The 21,171-nt window shown below is 40.8% G+C and overlaps 1 protein-coding gene across 1 annotated transcript in view; it reads right to left on the bottom strand.

Moving 5' to 3' along the window:
- Positions 1 to 13,887, bottom strand: part of INTS4 (integrator complex subunit 4) — a 115,881-nt gene extending 101,994 nt beyond the window's left edge. The window contains exons 1-2 of the mRNA XM_058545528.1: positions 13,726 to 13,887; positions 9,091 to 9,285 (exon numbers count right to left, since the gene is read on the bottom strand). Coding sequence (XP_058401511.1) covers positions 9,091 to 9,285; positions 13,726 to 13,779 — 249 coding nt within the window. The 5' untranslated portion in view covers positions 13,780 to 13,887. The remainder of the gene's footprint in view (positions 1 to 9,090; positions 9,286 to 13,725) is intronic.
- Between the last annotated feature and the right edge of the window lie 7,284 nt (positions 13,888 to 21,171).

Here is a 21,171-nt window from a genome sequence, read left to right as displayed (position 1 = left end):
GCCCCGTGGCCTAGCAGTTAAGCGCATGCGCTCCACTGCTGGCGGCCCGGGTTCGGATCCCGGGCGCACACCGATGCACCATTTGTCAGGCCATGCTATGGCGGTGTCCCATATAAAGTGGATGAAGATGGGCACAGATGTTAGTCCAGGGCCAGTCTTCCTCAGCAAAAAGAGGAGGATTGGCATGGATGTTAGCTCAAGGCTGATCTTCCTCACAAAAAAAAAAAAAAAATGGAGGTAAAACTTTTCCATAAAAACAAACACAAAGAATTTGTCATCAGTAAACTCACAATAAAAGAAAATATCAGAGAGTATTCCTCAGCCAAAAGGAAAAAAATCCCAGAGGAGTAGTCACAGATGCAGGAAGGAAAGAAAAGCAATGATCAATACATGTGGGTAATAATATATAGGTAAATCTAAATGAATACTGCCTGTATAAAATAAGAATAACAATGTCTTCTAGAGTGAAAACTGGAGAATTAAAGTATACAATTACACTCACATGTAATTCAGGAAGGTGGATAAATGGAGTTAAAGTCCTTGTGTTGTCCAAAATAGTAAAAGTACCATTTAACATTTGACTTTGGTAAGTCAAGAATCCATGCTATAATATCTAGGTTAACCAGTAAAAGAAGTGTAAAAGAATGTATAACTCCCAAGCTAATAAAGGGGGGGATGGGGCGAGTAGGGGAGTGCATTAAACAAAGAATCAATCCAGGCCAGCCCGGTGGCATAGTGGTTAAGTTCACATGCTCCACCATGGCGGCCCGGGGATTGCAAGTTCAGATCCCAGTGGACCTAGGCACCACTCATCAAGCCATGCTGTGGTGGCATCCCACACACAAAATAGAGGAAGATGGGCACAGATGTTAGCTCAGAGCCAATCTTCCTCACACAAAAAAAGAATCAATCCCAAAGATGGCAAGAAACGAGAGGAAAAAAAAGAATATTGAGCCAGTAAGACAAACAGAAACCATTTAATAAGAGGGTAGATTTAAATCCACATACATCAATAATTGCATTAAATGTAATAAACTAAATGCTCCAATTAAAAAATAAAGACTGTCAGATTAGATTTTTAAAAAAACTAACTCCTGGGCCGGCCCCCTGGCTTGGCGGTTAAGTGCGGGCGCTCCGCTGCTGGTGGCCCGGGTTCGGATGCCGGGCGCGCACCGACGCACCGCTTCTCCGGCCATGCTGAGGCTGCATCCCACATACAGCAACTAGAAGGATGTGCAGCTATGACGTACAACTATCTACTGGGGCTTTGGGGGAAAAATAAATAAATAAAATTAAAAAAAAAAAAAAACTAACTCCATATTGTTTACATGGGTCGTATCTAAAACACAAAAGCTACAAAAAAGATCAAAATAAAAGACAGAACTATGTATACCAAGCAAATTTTAATCAAAAGATACCTGGCATCATTATATTAACATCAAAGCCATTATTTGCTCACATGATTGTAAAAAATCCAAAATAATCTACACACAATTTATTAAAATTGTTAAATGAGCTTAGCAAGGTTGTTAGATGTAAGATTTAATAAACAAAAATCAATTGCATTTCTGAATATCAGCTCTGTAGAAAATGAAATTTTAAAAATATATCATCTACAATAACATAAAATATTATACAGGAATAACTAACAAAAAGACATACAAAACCTCTATGCATAAAACTATAAAACAGTATTAAAATAACAGGGATGTACTATGTCGATGGATTGCAAGACTCAATATTGTAAAATATCAATCCCCAAATCCCATCTGAACTATAGAGTTAATGCAACCCTAATCAAAATGCTAATAAGAATTTTCTGTTTTGGGGCACAATTTCACAAGCTGATTTCAAAATTTATAAAGAAATGAGAAGACCAAGAGTAACCAAGATATTCTTAAAGAAGAACAAGGTGGGAGAACTTGTCCTACCAGATGTCAAGATTTATTATAATACTATCCTAAGACAGCATGGTGTTGGCATAAGAACTGACAAGTAAACCAATGGAATAGAATAGAAAGCCCTGAAACATACTTGCCCATATAGAGACACTTGATTTACCACAAAGGTGGTACTGCAGAGTAATGAAAAAAGGACATTCTTCTCAATAAATGGTGCTGGGACATTTGGGTTTCCACAAACCCAAGCAACATACAGTCGGCCTTCCACATCTACAGATTCCGTATCCACAGATTCAACCAGCCACAGATCTGTACATATCTTCCCCAGCTTACCATGGGGTTCCATCCTGAGAAACCCATCATAAGTTGAAAATATTGTAAGTCAAAAATGCATTTAATACATCTAACCTATGGAACATCATAGCTTAGCCTAGCCTACCTTAAACATGCTCAGAACACTTGCATTAGCCTACAGTTGGGCAAAATCATCTTAACACAAAGCCTATTTTATAATAAAGTGTTGAATATCTCATGTAATTTTTTGAATACTGCACTGAAAGTGAAAACAAGAATGGTTGTAAGTGCAGCTGTTGTTTACCCTCGAGATCACGTGGCTGACTGGGAGCTGTGGCTTGCTGCTGCTGCCCAGCATCATGAAAGAGTATCATACAGGGGACCGCCCCGTGGCTTAGTGGTTAAGTGCGCACGCTCCGCTACTGGCGGCCTGGGTTCGGATCCCGGGCGCGCACCGACGCACCGCTTCTCCAGCCATGCTGAGGCCGCGTCCCACATACAGCAACTAGAAGGATGTGCAACTATGACATACAACTATCTAGTGGGGCTTTGGGGAGAAAAAAAAAAGAGGAGGATTGGCAATAGATGTTAGCTCAGAGCTGGTCTTCCTCAGTAAAAAGAGGAGGATTAGCATGGATGTTAGCTCAGGGCTGATCTTCCTCACAAAAAAAAAAAAAAAAAGAGTATCATACAGCATACCACTAAGCCAGGAAAGGATCAAGTTTCGGTTTCTAGAAACCAAGTACAGTTTCTACTGAATGTGTATCACTTTCTCACCATCATGAAGTCAAAAAATCGTAAGTCAAACCACCATAAGTTGGGGACCATCTGTACTATGTTTACAATCCGTGGTAGGTGGAACCCACAGATGCAGAACCCATGGATGTGGAGAGCCAACCTAAGGGACTTGAGCATCCACAGATTTTGGTATCCTCAGGAGTCCTGGAACCAATTCTTCACGGATACCAAGGGACGACAGTACACAAAAATCAACTCCATGTGTGAAAAGCAAATAATAAATCTTCTAGTTATATTGTAGCAAAATGTCTTAATGAGCTCAGGGTAGGCAAACCCTTCTTATATGAGTCAAGAAAAGCACAAAATATAAATGAAAAGATTGTCAAATTGGGCTATATTAAGAACTTCTTTTCATCAAAACACAACATTAAGGGACTCAAAAAGGACAAGATATTTCTAACACATATAACCATTAAAGAACTTTTACCTGCCAGAATATAAAGAATTCCCACGAGAATAAGAAAAAAAAAACAGTAAAAATAGGCAAGAGACATAAATAGGCATTACCTAAAAGGATATCCAAATGGCCAATTAAACATATTAAAGTTGCTCCACTTCACTAGCAATCCGAGGAATGCAAATTAAGGCCACAATGATATACTACACATCCACAAGAACGGTCAAAATGAAAAAGATCAGTAATTCCAAATGTTGGCAAGTAGTGGAGCAACTGAAAGTCTCACACAGTGCTAATAGGAATAACACTAAATTGGTACTACCATTTTGGAAAACAGTAAGCTCAGTAGTTCCATTCCAGGGTATATACTACACAGAAATACAAGCCATGCAAACCAAGAGACTTGTACAAAAATGTTGATGGCAGTATTTCTTATAATAGTTAAAAACTGGAGACAGCCTAAATGTCCATCAATAATAGAATGGATAAACAAATTACGGGATGTTCATACAATGAAATCTTATAATGTGGCAAAAATGAATGAACTATAGCTACAGTCAACAATATGATGAATCTCACAAACAGAATTTTGAACAAAAGTCACACATAAAAAGATACGTACTGTATTCTCTAATTATATGAAGTTAAAAAAAGACAAAAATAAATTGTTGTATTTAGGGGTGCAGGTTTAAATAGCAAAAAAAATAAAAGAAAGGAAGTTATTACCCTAAAAGTCAGGATAGTGGTGGTTATCTTTGGGAAAGGAAGGAGAAATAATTAGAAGCAGGTTTGAGGGGGCCTATGGGATGTTGATAATATTCTTGACCTGGATGGTGATTACACACTGTGTTGACGTTGTGATAAATCAATAGGCTGTATGAGGTTTTTCTATGTATTATTATTTATGTGCTATATTTCATAAGTTTCATAAGTTTTAAAAATATGATAGTTACTTGGATTACTGAGGTAACAGTGGAAACAGAGGTAGATAGACTCAAGAGATATTTAGAAGGAAAAAACAACAAGACTTGGTGAGGAAGGGAATATGAGGAGAGGAAAGGGTGAAGGTGGTATAGAGGATCTTTCTCAGGTTTTGACTAAGGGTCTATACTGATGGTGGTACCATTTCCTGAGATAAGGTAGACTGGAGAATGAAGGGAGACACTGAATTCACTTTTGAATAGAAATAAAAGCCAATTCTTTTATGAACTTCAAATCATTAAAATAACATCATAGAATCAAGTAATTATCTTTCAGGGACAATGGACTAGCCAAATGCCCTAATTCTGTAGTGAGAGAGGATAGGATAAGAGCTATATAGCCTTTCAACGGTCTGGAATGGAGTCAGACTTCCAAATACAAGGGAACCGCCCAGAAAGCAGAAGTACTAAGCCTAACAGATAAGAGGGAGGCAAGAAGGTAAGAATGGGACAAAAAGAACAAGAGAGTATCTGACCTAGTGACATTCTTTATCCATCTAGATACTTCACTCAAGTTCTCCTACTCTCTGAAATAATCCCCTGGTACCCCTGCTACTGAAACACATAAATCACCTCTACTCTTAAGCTTAAAACACAGGGCCTCCAGGGAAACCCTCTCTAATAACTGCTCTTCTCACCATTACAACTGTCCTGCTGCAGGCTTTCATCACTTAACTCCCAGCTGGTCACCCCAAGTCCTCTCTTGCCTTCATCCAATTCCTCCATCCTCCATATTGCCCACAGAGTGACATGTGTAAAACAAAAACCCACAGGTAGAATACAAAACCCTTCAGAATGAGACCCCTTTCAATCTTTCTAGTCTTATCTCTTAAAGAGCTCTCAACCTAAAACTTACACCAGCCAAACTATTTATATTTCTTCTCATGCAACATGCTATTTCATATCTCCATGCCTTTGCTCACAACTGCTCCTTCTTTCTAAAATGCTTTTCCTCTGTTTTCCAACTGACCAAATCTGTTTTTTTAAGACTCGTCTCAAGCATTATTACCACTCAATAACCCCTGCTCCCAAGTAGAACTGATTATCCTCTTCTTTGAGGTCACATTACCACCTGTCCCAGATTTCATAGCACCTTTAACATTGTACTGTTATTATCCACTTATTGTCTTATCTACTCAACTAGACTCAGATCAAGGATCATATATTCATCTCGGTATCACCAACATGAAGCACAAGGCCTAGCATAGAATTAGTATTCAGAACATTTTGAGAGAATGAAACAAATGAACAAATGAATAACTTCAGCCTTTAATATCTAATACTACATATATCATTTGGTCTACCAACTATACTGCTAACCCCTAAAGGACAAGGAACATGTCTCACAGCTCTTCTACATCCTCCACAGCAACTAGCACAGTGGTATAACTGACGAACCCTTCATGAGAAATAAGTTCAGATACTGCTGCCTGACCACAGAAAGACTTGGAGAAGAAAAGCAGAAGCCAAAGTAGTTTATCTACTAAAATACCAGATACCACATTTCTGGATAAAACAGAAGAAAGGGTAAAAAACACTACACTCATGGAGCCGGCCCAGTGGCATAATGGTTAAGTTTGCACACTCGATTTCGGCGGCCCAGGGTTCACAGGTTCAGATCCCAGGCATGGACCTGTGCACCACTTATCAAGCTATGCTATGGCAGGCGTCCCACATATAAAGTGGAGGAAGATGGGCACAGGTGTTAGCCCAGGGCCAATCCTCCTCAGCAAAAAAGAGGAGGATTGGCAACGGATGTAGCTCAGGGCTAACCTTCCTCATCAAAAAAAAAACTACACTACGGTCATCAATCTAGAACTGGACCCATTTGGCATCCCACCTCATTTCCTTTGGGGCTAGAATCTGCTAGACTAATGCAAACACCATGGACTGGTCAAAGGGCTTGGAGTCTGACATCAGAACACCTGAGTTCAATTTTGCTTTTAGACATGATAATGGTATTGTAACTATGTTTTTAAAAAGAGTCTTTATTGTTTAGAGATATAAACTGAAATTTATGAATAAAATGATATGGTGCCAGGGATTTGTCGTCACAAGAATCTGGTGGTGAGGGTAGAGGAAGCAGAAGTGGACAGTAGCATGGGAATGCATCAAGTTTGGCCATGAAATGATAATTGTTGAAGCTGGGTAATGAGTACATGGGAATTAATTAAACTATTCTCTCTACTTATATATATATTTGAAATGTTCCAAAACAAAAAGTTGAAAAACAAAAACCAACCCAGATTCAAATCTAGACCCTCCATTTACTTAGCTGGGTGAAACTGCTCTAAGCCTAGTTCCTTATCTGGATTATAGAGAGAACAATGGTGTTGTCATCAGGATTAAATAAAATATTACATGTGGAAAGAGCTTTATAAACTCCAACAAGCTATATAAATGTTAACTGCTCTTAGAAGTATTATTATAGATGATTACTCGCAATAGTTATATTATATAATAATAGGTAGATATTGCTAAGAAAAGGGATAACTAAAAATAGATCACTAAGAGACTAAAGACTTCTTGAGAACAAAAATCCTGATCACTCATGTAAAACAGGAGGGAAACATTTATTAAGCCCCTACAATGTTCCAGGGACCTTGCCAGACACCAGGACAGAGATTAATAGATTTGTAGTCTCTGAATTTAGGGGCTCAAACTCTGAAGGAAATAGGCACATATGACAAACAATGGCAATGCTAAGAGCTAATTAATGTGCTAACAGGACACTGTCCACTGCCCAGACAATGCCTGATATATAATAATCATTTGTTAACCGAGTAAAAAGTGACACAAAGCATTCATTCATTCAACAAATATTTATTTTACCACATACTGTTCTTGGTGCTGCAGATGCATCAATTTAAAAAAACAAAAAATATCCTTGCTCAAGAGGACCTTACATTCTAGTACAGGGAAATGGACAAGGAACAAAATAAATGAGAAAATCATATAGCATATTAGTAGATGGTAAGTGCTATAGAGAAAATAAAATAAAAAAAAGCAGCTAGGAAGTGCTGGGGTGGGATAGGTAGTTTCAATTTCAAACAGAGAGATAAAGGAAGACCTTCATGAAAAAGTGACATTTGAGAAAAGACTTGAATGAAGCATGGGAAGTAGTCATATGAACATCTGAGTGAAGTGTTCCAGACAGAAGGAAACATAAGTGGAAAGTCTCAGAGGAAAGAATATGGTTGGCAGAGAAAATGGCAGAGCAGATCACAGGGCAGTGGTAGGAAGTGGAGTTCTAGGCTGAGGGAAAAGCACGTGAAAGAACACTGATTTCTGAAAACACACAAGGTCTTTAGAAAACTGCAAGCATTTTGATTAAGCAAGAACATTATATATGTAAAGAAAAGGACCTTTAATGTCATCATAAGAGATTTAAATAAAGATAGTTTATAGAAAGAAAAGAGACTGGAGAAAGATGAGAAGCTTCTGCAAGGTGGGACTTCAAGACATTATACACATCCCAAAAGATGCAATATGAAGTACAAATCATCGTCTATACAGTATTCTTAAAATTCTCAGAAATATGCTTAACCTGAATCTAACAAAGCCTACAGATCTAACTTCCAGTTCATAGTAAATACAGGGGATAGAGGAGCAAGTTAACTCCCAAGAAGTCAATAAATTCAGAAAACAAGACATTTTATAAAACAACTGATGGTTTCTTCAACAGATCAATGTCACCAAAATAATAAAAACTGTTCTAGATTTAAAAAAGAGCAAATGCCATGTGTGGACACTGTTTGCATTTTGATGTGAACAAATCAACTATAAAAAGATATTCTGGAAACAACTAGAAAAATTTGAATATGGACTAGTTGTTAGACAACATTAAGGAATTATTTAGCTTTACTTGATGTGGTCAGGTGGTTATGTTTAAAAAAAAAAGATGTCCCTTTTTTAGAGATATTTACTGAACTATTTAGGGAAAAATATTATGATACCCTAAAATTTTTCAGGAGAGCAAATTTAGCAAAACATTAATGACCGTTTAATTCGAGAGATGGGTATTTGGCAGTTCATTACAGTACTGTCTCTACTTTTCTATAAGCTTAATAATTTTCATACTAAAGTTTAAATTTTTAATTCATCTGTGATTCAAATATTTGAAAATCATTTCTTCTCCATTTACTTCAGATCTCATTTATATATGAAAACTGAAAAATAAACATTTCGTGAATTTCATTTTCCGTTTAAACTATTTCCTGTATTTAATCATGCATGAATTGATGTTTTCTTCTAACCCATTAAAATACATGGAGAAATAAAATGCCACTTAGCTAAAAAAAAAGTTAAAAAAAGAGCTATTGCAATTAGATACAAAGGCCTTGAATTAGGGCAGTAACAGCAGGATAACGGGACTACATTCCAGAGACAAGCCTGGTTACAGAAGGGTAATGGTTGGACCATGACCCACAAACTCCTTTGTGCTTCCACTGCACTCGGTACATATTGTACTCACAGGACCCCAGCAATATGATGCAACTTATCCTTACCGTTCACATCTGTCTCCATCTCGATACCATATGCTTCTAAGGACAGGATTTGGATCTTTTTTATCTCTGCATCCACAGTGCCTAGCACTGTGGAAGACCCTCAGTAAAAGCCAGCTGAATGAACAACTTATTTACTTCACAGTATTAACCCATTCTGCAGACATGATACCATTCTTATACATACGCCCATCAGGTCCTCAAGAACTTCTTACCTTGTAGTAATGTTCCAAAAGAATCCTGACGACCCCCTCCACACTTTCTGCCTCGACAGGCTTCCTGGCAAACTGAAGTAGGTACTGCAAAGCATCTGCTGGGGAGGTAGCTTTACACAGATCTATGTGGAGTGCTGCAGATTTACTTGGTTTTGTCAGTCGGAGTTTCTTAGTAGCAATTTCCTCCTGTTGTTGCTGCAAGGCAGGAGGGAAGATAAGACATGAAAACCTAACTGAAAACACAAGGTCTGCAAATTTAACTTTGCCTTATTTGATGGAAATAACTTTCCCGTATACCAAATAATGAAGTTAGGTAACAGACCTAGCTTTAGGAAAACACAGTGTTATGATCTGGAAAAAGAGCACTGGATTGGAGACAAGGCTATGAGCCCCAATTTTGCTTTTCACTAGCTCCTACAACTTTGGGCAAGTCATTTAATTTCTCCAAGTCTCAGTTTCTTTCTCTGTAAAGTAGGTCCACTAACATTCTTGCCTATCTCTTAGGATTATTGTAGCTTTAGGGTTAAGAGGACACACAAAGAATCTGCTCCATTCTTTATCAGAAAAGAAATCTCAATTGTACGAATACTTTCAGACTGTGCTGAGGCACCCACCAGGTTCAGCTTCCCTCCTGAGAAAACTAGAACCGGGCCGGCCCCGTGGCTTAGCGGTTAAGTGCGCGCGCTCCGCTACTGGCGGCCTGGGTTCGGATCCCGGGCGCGCACCGACACACCGCTTCTCCGGCCATGCTGAGGCTGCGTCCCACATACAGCAACTAGAAGGATGTGCAACTATGACATACAACTATCTACTGGGGCTTTGGGGAAAAAAAAGTAGGAGGATTGGCAATAGATGTTAGCTCAGAGCCGGTCTTCCTCAGCAAAAAGAGGAGGATTAGCATGGATGTTAGCTCAGGGCTGATCTTCCTCACAAAAAAAAAAAAAGAAAGAAAACTAGAACTGATGGGAACTGTATGCAGCTTACAGAGAGGAAAAAATCTTCCCCTCACTCCAGATGACTATCTTCACCCACATCATGACTATCTTCACCCACATCATTCTGCCTTTATTAGAAAAATGGTCAGTGTAGAAAAGAAATACACTGCCATATGCCTTGCAAACTGTTGTTGCATTAGTGGTGTCGAGTCCATTTCGACTCCTAGCGATGCTGTGCAGAGCGGAACTCTGCCCGGTCTTTTTGTGCCATCCTCTCACCTTCCAGCGCTATATCCAACAATGCTCCGCTGCTATTCATACGGTTTTCACAGCCAATTTTTTTCAGAAGTGGGTGGCCAGGTCCTTCTTCCTAGTCTGTCTTAGTCTAGAAGCTTGCTGAAAGCTGCCCACCATGGGTGACCCTGCTGGTATTTGAAATACCAGTGGCATAGCTTTCAGCATCACAGCAACATGCTGCTACGACAGTATGACAACCAACTAACAGGTGGTGTGGTTCCCTAACCAGGAAACGAACCAGGGTCACAAGAGTGAGAGCCCTGAATCTTAACCACTAGGCACCAGGGCTGGCTCCAGCAAACAGTTGCCACTTAATAAATGTTTACTGAACAACTGATCTGGAATTAGGAGTTGTCTCTGAGTTCCAGCTCTGCTGCTTTGTTCTAAGTAAGTCATGATTCTCACGTTTATCATCTATAAAATAGGAATGACGACACCGACCACCAGTCTTTCTCAACCAGGGATCCTCATCTGACACACGAAACATACAAAATTCTTTGAGTGACTATTTTCTAAATTTTACATTTAGAGCATAACTAGAACCATTCTAAATGCATTCGTTACACATAATGGGTGCCAAAAAGTTCATGTAAAAGGGTACCTGTCACTCCAGGGCTTCAGTCAGGCCCTGATGGGGTATAAAAATCATAACATAAGATAAATGTAATCAATAATTTTCCTTAACACTTGATGCACCATTTTGATATCCTGAACAACCACCTCTTTACAAATTTATACTTCTACAGAGAAGAAATTAGGATTATTCTAGACAGGAATAAATAGTATGGCATGATAAAAAAGACTAAGGGCTTTGAAGTCAGAGGAACTGGGGTTCAATAACCACTTACTAGCTAGGGGAGGCTTTTATAAAAGGGAATACAATACCTATATCACAGGGATATTGGAAAAGTATAATGTCTTTACTGTACAAGACATAATAAGCACTAGATACATATCAGTTCTCTCTCCCTCATCTTCATAGCACAGGAAAGAGAAAAGAAGCACTAAGAACTCATTTCATCACTCTATGGTAACCATTCATGCAGAATGAAGTGAAGAAATGAGCTCTTCTCTTAAAATCCTTACCCATTTCCATCCTATTCCACACAAATTCAGTCTTCAGTGTTATCTGGGCTGCAAGTAGCTCAAAAGCTAGGGAAGATTTTTTTTCCCTAGAGAGTGTAAGGAGGAGGACAAACGGATACCTGCCATCATTGAATCATCAATAACATTTTAGTGAGCCAGGCCCTATGGTCTATCCAGGGGACACAGAGATGAACCAGGCATTATCTCTGCCCTCAAGGAGCTCAGACCCGTGGTGAGATACATACACTGGTAATTATAGTAGCACTGAGGGATAAGTACAAATAGATGAGTACCACAGAGTGCTACAGAAGCAGGGGAGGAAGACACTGAACTCCCACCAAGATTTCAGTTGGATCTTGAAGCAAAAATATAAGTCCACTGGGTGGAGAACAAAAAGAAAGGGAAGAATGACATCCATTCTATGTAAAAGAGACAAAAGATACAAAAGTTTGGAGAGGTGCAAACACGTGGCATGCTGGAGGAGGGGTGAGTAGTCTTAGGAAGTGGGAACCACAGACCGTTGGGAAGAAAGGAAGTGACGCTACACAACAATGTGAATGTATTTAATGCCCCTGAACTGTACATTTCAAAATGATTAAAATGGTAAATTTTATGTTATGCATATTTTACCACAAATTAAAAAAAAAAAAAAAAGTGGGCAAGGGAAACAGCCAGGAAATCTCAGAAAGCAAACCACAGAAGGGAGAACTCTGTGAAGTTAGAAAAGGTTTCCTCAATCTTGGCTCATTCTAAAAGCTCAGGAAAACTAATTTCACATAAAAAGGAGCAACAAAAAAGTATCATGGTTAAATCTCAATCAAAGTTAATTCAAGAAAAAACAAGAATAAGGAGCAGACTAACTTCCCTACAGACAATGGGAATATGCTACAAAGATGTGTCTACAAAACAAAAAAGAAAGTCATACAGCTGGAAGGAATACTGTCAAATCACAAAGGGCTAGGGAGTTTGTCTAGGGTGTTTTTAAGAAAAGGAACTGCAAGAGAGGAAGACTTGACCTGTCAATGCAATTATGTCTCTGTACTATAATGACAGATATGCTGTTCTGTCTCCCCCACTAGCCTGTGAGCTCCTAAGGGGCAGGGACCCTAATGCATATTGGACTTTGTAGCTCAACACCTTTCACCATACCTGATACACAGTAACCACTCATTTACTTAATAAACTCTCCTTGAAGGAATGAATGAAATGTTTAAGGACCAGTTTCCTGCTGGATGACCTAAGTTTTGCTATTCTACAAGGCTAAGGACCTACGGGTGGTCTATGGATCTAAGGAAGCTGCTGATCCACTGGCATCAATTGGGGGCTGGTCAGAAATAGATTATTGACTCATCTCCCCTGCCAGATTTACTGAGTAGAATCTACATTTTAACAAGATCCCCAGGTGATGTGTATACACATACAGTCTGAGAAGCTCGACAGAAGGGATGTCTTGGGAGCAACCTCTACTTTAGCAACATCTTTGAGGAGACACATGGAGAATCACTGCTCTGACAGGGGCTCCTCCCACCAGTCCTTAAACAACTCTAAAGGAGGAAGGTATTACCCTCCTTCCTCGGTGAGCTGTTCCACCAATGGAGAGTTCTACCCCTATGAAGCCTGTGATCCTCGACTGCTTTGACTGAGTCTTGAGGATTTCTATAGACTCCTCTTCCAATCCCTTAGAGCCTTACATACAGCCAACTTGTCCCTGAGCCCTTTTTCTGTAACGGGAGTTAGGAGGGGCTCTGCCACTAACTGGCTCTGTGTCCTCGTACCCCTCCAGAAGCCTCAAAATCCACATCTGTAAAATGAGGATGCTAATGTAATCTGAATAAAATGAGATAACGGATATTTTTCTAAATTGTAAAGTGCTATTTGTTTCTTCTAAGTTTAAAAAAAAAAAGTGTCAGGGCCAGCCCCGCGGCTTAGCGGTTGAGTACGCGCGCTCCGCTGCTGGCAGCCCGGGTTCGGATCCCAGGCGTGCAGCGACGCACCGCTTCTCCAGCCATGCTGAGGCCGAGTATCACATAAAGCACCTAGAAGGATCTGCAACTATGACATACAACAATCTACTGGGGCTTTGGGGGGGGGGAATAAATAAATAAAGTTTAAAAAAAAGTGTCAGACTGCACATATTAATAATAATGACAACAGTAGCGGCAAACGGACACGCCCACTAAAATGTAGTCTCAGAGAGCCTATCAAAATAGGCTGCACTCAACCCAGATTTGTGGCGTCTGTTCTGGCAAAATGCCTGTAGCGTGGATAACCTTCCCCTACCCCGGACCGATTCAGGACTTTTCCTTTTGGAGCTTACCTGAACTACCTTAGTGAATTCTTCGTACACCCGCTTCTTCAGGTGCGCCGCCATGGCTGCCCCGCGGACCCTCTCAGCTTCCGTACTCGACAAGGGAGGCGGGGCGGAGGAATCCGGAAATCCCGCCCAAGCCGAAGGAGCCCGCCACGGTCCCACAAGGCAGCGGGGCTCCGGGAAAGAGAGGCCGCTTCCTGCTGCTCGACTACCTTGGCAGTACGGCAGGATTTGGCCGCCTACGCCTCGCACACCGGGGGCACGAAAACTAGAGCGTAGCGCGGAGGGGGCGGGGCCTCTGTCGGGAGACGGGACTGACAGGGCAGATGAGCCAATGAGAGCTTCCGGGAGCTTGCTGGTGGCCTCAGAGTGGTTGAGAGACCGGCACGGAACAGAGCGAGGGGAGGGAGGAAATACGCAGTAAAGGCAAATTTTGGAGCTGCGTGAGGATCTTGTCTCTCGAGATAACAGAAAGAGGCCGAGCCGGCGTTTCCGTCATCCTTTGCTGTTCACAGCGTTTGCTGCTTGTAGCTTCCCTGAGCTCTCCTATTGAGCAAGCCATGCGCCATCCCTCTCCTGGTCTGGGGTGCTTTTCTCTGCTCGCTCGCTCCAGTTGTTCAAAAGCTACCCATTCCTTAAGCAATCAACCCCTCCTCTGATAGCCATGGTAGAGTGGAAAGAATCCTGAGGCCATGAGTCAAGCAGCAAAGCTTCAGACTACGACTGGCATTTAATGAACAAGCAGCCTCAACTACAAATGCGCTGATAACAGCTAACCCGACAAAGATGTAGTGACAATAGAATAAAATAATGCAGAAACATTTCGCAGACTGTAAAGTGTGGTTCACGGGTTAGTGTTAATAAATCCAAGGTCAAGTTTTACATCCTTCTTTAAACTTGAGCTGTTCATTGTTTTTTTCTTTCAAAAGAGTTAATGCGGGATGCTTTAAAAAAGCGGCAGGCTGTGGTACGTACAGAAGACCCAAAAACGAATAAAAGATGTCATTACCCTCAAGGTCCTACAGTCTAACTGGGAAGAGAGACACCCAAACTGATAATGAGAGAGCAACCAAAGTGTGCTGGATAACAGAGGAATGCGGTTCAAACAGACCTAACTTCTTCAGGATGCCTCAGGAAAGTTTTACAGAGGAAACGATTTTTAATCTGGCTTCAAAATAGTGAATTTTCCAGAAAGAAAAGAATCCCAAATCACAGAGTCTACGGCATATACAAATGTTCCAGTGAAATGAAAAGCACTTAGTAAACAGTAACTTAGCCATCAGCAAATGTTAGCAGCTATTATTGTTGTTATTACCATATTCTATCAAATCTAAGCTGCCAGCAATTGTAAAACAAACCATAATTTTATGTAATACATTTTTTAAATGCTGGAATTAAAAACAATGGTTTCTTACTACTTATATTTGTTATGTATACTTACCAAAAGAGCTCTTTTAAACTTATTTAGACATAGATTTGTGTCCTATGTCATAGTGGTGTGTTTCCATGCCTTTTTGTGCACATAAAAACTTTTCATTTCAATGCAAATTATAGGGTAATCTCTTTGAAGATACATCAAATGGCAATTAAAGACCATACATGCACAGAGCTCAGTTGAAGTGATAACAACATGCACTGCCATGACCCAGTCTACACATGAACTATTGGCCAAAAGCAATCTTAAGATGTATCCTGATTTCAGAGATGTTAAACATGCACCTAAGCTCTCTCACTCCAGTTGTTCAAAGTATTATCATCATTACTATTAGATACATGGCTGCAGGAAGGAGTCTGGTGCACTCAGAAAACCAAAGGAGGAGCTGGCCTGGTGGCACAGAGGTTAAGTACACGCACTTCGCTGCAGTGGCGGGGGGTTCGCAGGGTCAGATCGCTGGTGTGCACTGACGCGCTGCTAGTCAAGCCATGCTGTGGTGGCATCCCATATAAAATAGAAGAAGATGGGCACAGATGTTAGCCCAAGGCCAATAAAAAAGAGGAGGATTGGCATCGGATGTTAGCACAGGGCTGATCTTCCTCACCAGGGGAAAAAAAAAGAAAACCAAAGGAAATTCAGTTCCTATTGAGAGTAAAGTGCATACAGGCAACAGGGAGGAGCAATGGAAATAAAATTGAGAAGCTGAGGCCAGACTGGTACAGAAACAAGAGTATTCCGTTATTTAATTCTGAAATGAAAAACTGTCTTGATTGAATTGATGACATTTTCCTTTGACCTTCATTACTGCACATGAGAATACAAGGAGGTACCCCAGTGAATCCCTTAGGCTTCAAATAGGGTCTTCCCTGTCCCTATTGTATAACAGCAACCCAACTTCCCCTTGGAAATTGGGGTCAGTCACTCAGACTGGTATCGTAAGTCCTTCTCTGCCTGTTGGCTCAGCAAGAGCCCCAAATGACCAGGGGCAGGCTCGTTACATGTTCCAACGTAATGGAACAATAACTGTGTTTTTTAGTGGAACTGTTCCTCCCTTGGGGACTAAGTACTCCAAACCCACTGACCCTAAGAATTCATAAATGAGTTCTTAGGTGTAAAAGTGACAAGAACCACTCCTAACTCCACTCCTTAGTTCCCAGATCCATGTATTCTAACTGTGGGAGAAACAGTACTATATTTTAGCTGTTGGTATAAGGCATATATCACAAACATGTAAGACAGCACCCCATAGTCACAATGTGTTGTCTCTCAGCCAGTACCATAACTGTCTCCAAAAGGTCACTACACTGTTTTGGGGGCAGGCAGTGGCATAGTGGTTAATTTTGCATGCTCCACTTTGGCAGCCCGGGGTTCACGGGTTTGGATCCAGGGCACAGACCTACACACCGCTCATCAAGCCACACTGTGGTGGTGTCCCACATATGCAGTAGAGGAAGATTGGCATAGATGTTGCTTAGGGCCAATCTTCCTCAAAAAAAAAATCACTACACTATTTTTATCATAACAGCTATATCTAAGTGATGGCGTACCTAGCAAGACCAACAAGCTTCTTTGCTGTAATTCTTGTACCATAAAATAAGCTCTTTAGTCAGAAACAATGTATGAAATACCATAAAAATGAATAAGGTATCCATGAATGGTATTGCTGGCATAAACATTATGGTTAGGTGTATTAGTCAGGGTTCTCCAGGAAAATAGAACAAATAGGTCATATATAGATATTAGGGTACTATAATAGAATACCAGAGACTGAGTGACTTATAAACAACAGAAATTTATTTCTCACAGTTCTGGAGGCTGGGAAGTCCAAGATCAAGGCGCAGGCAGATTCAGTGTCTGGTGAGAGCTCACCTCCTGGTTCATAGACAGCTTCTCACTGTGTCCTCACATGGCAGAAGAAGCAAGAGAGCTCTCTGGGATCTCTGTTATAAGGACACTAATCCCATACATGAGGGCTCCACCCTCATGACCTAATCACCTCCCAAAGGCCCCACCTCCTAATACCATCACATTGAGGGTTAGGTTTTCAACATATGAATTGAGGGGGCCCACAAATATTCAGTCTAAGGCAGTAGGAAAGTCAAATCTGAGTCTGGAATATGTATCTATTCCTGTGAGGATAAATCACCACACCCTCACTGATGGAAAAGATCCAGTGTGTAGCAGAATGATTGCAAAAATGGCCCCAATTCTCCCCCTCTCTGTATGTATACCCCTTGAAATGTAGCTTTGAAGTTGCTTATATTAAGAGATGTAATCTGTATCACCACCCTTTGGATTGGGCTGGCCTTGTGCCTGGCCAGTAGAATGTAGCAGAAGTGATGGTGTGCTAGTTTTGAGCCTAGGCCTCAAGGTCCATCCACATACCAATTCCCCAGGCCTTTTGCTTGATTTTGGGACCCTATCATTGCCATGAGAATAAGTCCAACCTAGTCTGCTGAAGAGTGAGTGACCACATGGAACAAAGCCAAGTTGACCCAGCTGAGGACATCTTAGACCAGCCCCACCCCAGCTGATCCACCATCTGACTACAGATGCATGAGTAAGCCCAGCTAAGACCAGAAGAACTGCCCAATCTGTAAGCTTATGAGAAATAATTAATGTTTGTAGTCTTAAGGCATTAAGTTTGGGGATCAGGGGGTTGTCATGTAGTCAGACAGTCCCTCAGCTACTAAGTTGACTTGCCATACTTCCATAGATTCAGCTGGTAAGGAGACAAACCCAAATGGATGTAGACAGTTTATTATTCACAGCATAGCAGGTGGCATAAACTTCATGTTTGTATTGGTTCTCCTTGCCCCCCTAAGCACATTTGGGGTGATGCAGGTGAATGCCATGCACACAATAGATCTGTAACACAGATGAAGAGCTTAGGAAACCCTCAATCTTAAAAGAGGAATACTAGCAACCCTACCCTCTGGAGAGAGACTTTATCTTTATCATACTGGTCAGGAAATCCAGCGGGAGACATTTTTTACCACCCTGAAATGTCTCCAGGATTGGAGGGTGATACTAGCTTTATTACCCTGTAATGTAAGTAAATCTGCTTCCTACACCTAAGGAGCTTTGCAAACATCCTGAAATAAAGCTGTCAACACCATTTGCTTAGAAACACCAGCATTTCTCCCAACAGTTTGTTATAGAGCAGTATAGCCAACTGATTTGCAGAGCAATCAACCACTTCTACCACTAAGAAGTGTCTAGTTCCCCACTAGGAACAATACCATATCAAGGGCTTAGTATTGGTCTCTACTATTGGACATCCATCAGTGGCCAGATCAGCTTTGGTGAGAGGAAATCTGTACTGTAAAGCCCATGCGTAGCCTCTATCCTTGCCATCATGGCCACCTTTTTCCTGACTCCATTGAGCAAGCACTGGGAAAAAAGGCTGACTGACATCCACATGTTGGATCACTGTGTCCATTTATTTTTTGAAAGCCTCTTCTAGAATGATGCCCTCTGGTGGGCATTCATAAGAAACACAAATATTGTCACCATTTCAAGAGGTCCATCCACATACCAACTCCCCAGGCCTCCTTGTCACCAATCTTTCACTCTTGTACTTTCCAAGTCTTTGGCCAATCAGGAAAGGGACTGGGCCTGCAGGACCTAGGGATCAGACTTCCAGGACACTGAGCACAGCAGAAAAGGGAAGAAATTGGATGAGTAGGGGGTCCCCCCACCCCCTACTCACAGGGATGGGGAAAATAAGTACAGAATTTTAAAAAAAGAGGTATTCTGGGAGAATAATGTAGACCTGAAAACTGGCACAGTGCTATGACCTAGGGTGTCTCCATGAGGGCAATCTCAAAGGTTTTATTCTTTGCGTTTTTCCTTTGGATTATAATGACAGTTATATTTAGCATTCAGTTTTAAGTTTTCCTCCTGTGACTCTATAATTTTCTTTAATGAATCTGAACAGTTCTGAAAGTCTCATATACCCCTACAAATGAACAGAGATAGTATTTTGAACATTATTAACGGCCCTTACTATTTTGCCTTTTCTGTTAGAAAAAAGGGAGGAAATGGTGTTATTGATTAGGCAACCAAGAGTGTCCATTTGATTTTTCTACTTCTAATTTATATTTTTTTGGATATGTTTTTTTCATAGCCCTGTAAGCCCCACCAACTTAAATCATTTTTGAAACAAAGATTTAATTAAATTGCATTGAATTAAATGAGTGTTCTCCTCCCCAATATTTTCAAGCCATCTATAAATGTAATTTTAATTGCTGCATAACATTGCATTATATAGATGTAACACAACTTACTTGACTGATTTCCAATTGTTTTGCTATTTTAAGTGGGATAAAAATAATATGTTATCTTAATTGCATTATGGATTGGGAGTTGGGGGGGATATTGGTATCGCCTTTGTTTAACAAAAGTTTGGTAAAGGGCCGGCCCCATGGCTTAGTGGTTAAGTGCGCGCGCTCTGCTACTGGCGGCCGGGGTTCGGATCCCGGGCGCGCACTGATGCACCGCTTCTCCGGCCATGCTGAGGCCACGTCCCACGTACAGCAACTAGAAGGATGTGCAACTATGACATACAACTATCTACTGGGGCTTGGCGGGGGCGGGGGGAAGGAGGAGGATTGGCAATAGATGTTAGCTCAGAGCCGGTCTTCCTCAGCAAAAAGAGGAGGATTAGCATGGATGTTAGCTCAGGGCTGATCTTCCTCACAAAAAAAATAATAAAAAAAAAAATAAAAGTTTGGTAAATTGCTTAGAAAGAGAGTTAGATCCTAAGGGATGCAGGCTAGAGCCAAAGCTATAAAAGAGGTAGCTAACCTGAAACATGGTCTTCTCCTGGCAAATGACAAGAACACAAGATGGCCGGTGGAAACTTGGCATGCCTCTAAAGCTTCAGTTTGGAACTGGCACACTGTCACTTCCACACATATTCCATTGGCCAGATTAAGTCAAGAGTATGATTTAAGCATGGTATTAGTAGAGTGGGGAAGATTACTCTCCACGACAGAGAAGCATGGCAAGAATAGGGAGGGAAGAAAGAATAGGAAACAAATACAATCTACCAGTGAAAAGCCCCTAGTGGTGTGGGTAACTGACACACTTTTAAGAATAGATATGTCCAATATTCAATTTGAAGTTATTTGCACTTCTGTGTTGTAAACTCCCTCCCCTTTATTCACCTATATTTTCCAGTCTGCCATGTGCAGAAATAGCTCATGGGAGTGGCATTTGTAAAAATTAAGAAAAAGATCTGAGTGTTAAATCCAGGTGAGCATTGTGTAGAACAGCAACAACAGGTTCAAGACATCTACATGATCCCTTTGTTGAATGAACCCACCAGGAGCAGTGAACCAGAGCTGACCACAGAAGACAGATCTCTGAAAATGGCTGAAATATTGGGGAGGACATTGACTTTTCCATAATGCATGAAATTGAAATTTTAAGCAATCCTATTTAGATCTCAAGGAGCAGGGTCTCCTCAGAATCTAATCTTGTAAGTATAATTACTGATCAAAGGGTACGAACTTTTTTTTAGGCTCCTGATAAATAATGTTGAATTGCTTCATGATAAAAAGTTCAAATAGACATTCAGGATTTTTCCACTTTAAATTGCCAGCCATATTAACTACCAAAAAATGAAAACATAGAGCAAGGCTTGAGAATAAGAAAAATTATACAAGCAGATGTGGTTACTGAATTACAATGCTTGTTGAAAATGACTATGTTCTGAGCAATTTTATGTTCAAATTTGAACTCCTTGCCTCAGTATTAATTCCTTAAACCTTAACAGTTAAATGGACCTTCAGTCCCGGGGACCCAGGATGGCTGGTCACCCTACTAGGCAGGGAAGGGGTTCCTCTATCCCAGACCTGGACTTGGAGCAGGATGAATGTCTACATGTGTCCTCCTTCGAGTTACTAATGTCTTAGGTTGTGAAGCAGAACCTGAAACAGAAGCTCCTGTGCAAGTGGTTTATTGAGGATGTGCTCTCAGGGAAGGGGAGTGAGGGAAGCAGGATAGAGCAG

This window comes from Diceros bicornis, chromosome 7 (assembly GCF_020826845.1).
Source record: "Diceros bicornis minor isolate mBicDic1 chromosome 7, mDicBic1.mat.cur, whole genome shotgun sequence".
Classification (NCBI taxonomy): Eukaryota; Metazoa; Chordata; class Mammalia; order Perissodactyla; family Rhinocerotidae; genus Diceros; species Diceros bicornis.
Note: the sequence above shows the minus strand (reverse complement) of the source record. Positions and strands in the feature narration are given on the sequence as shown.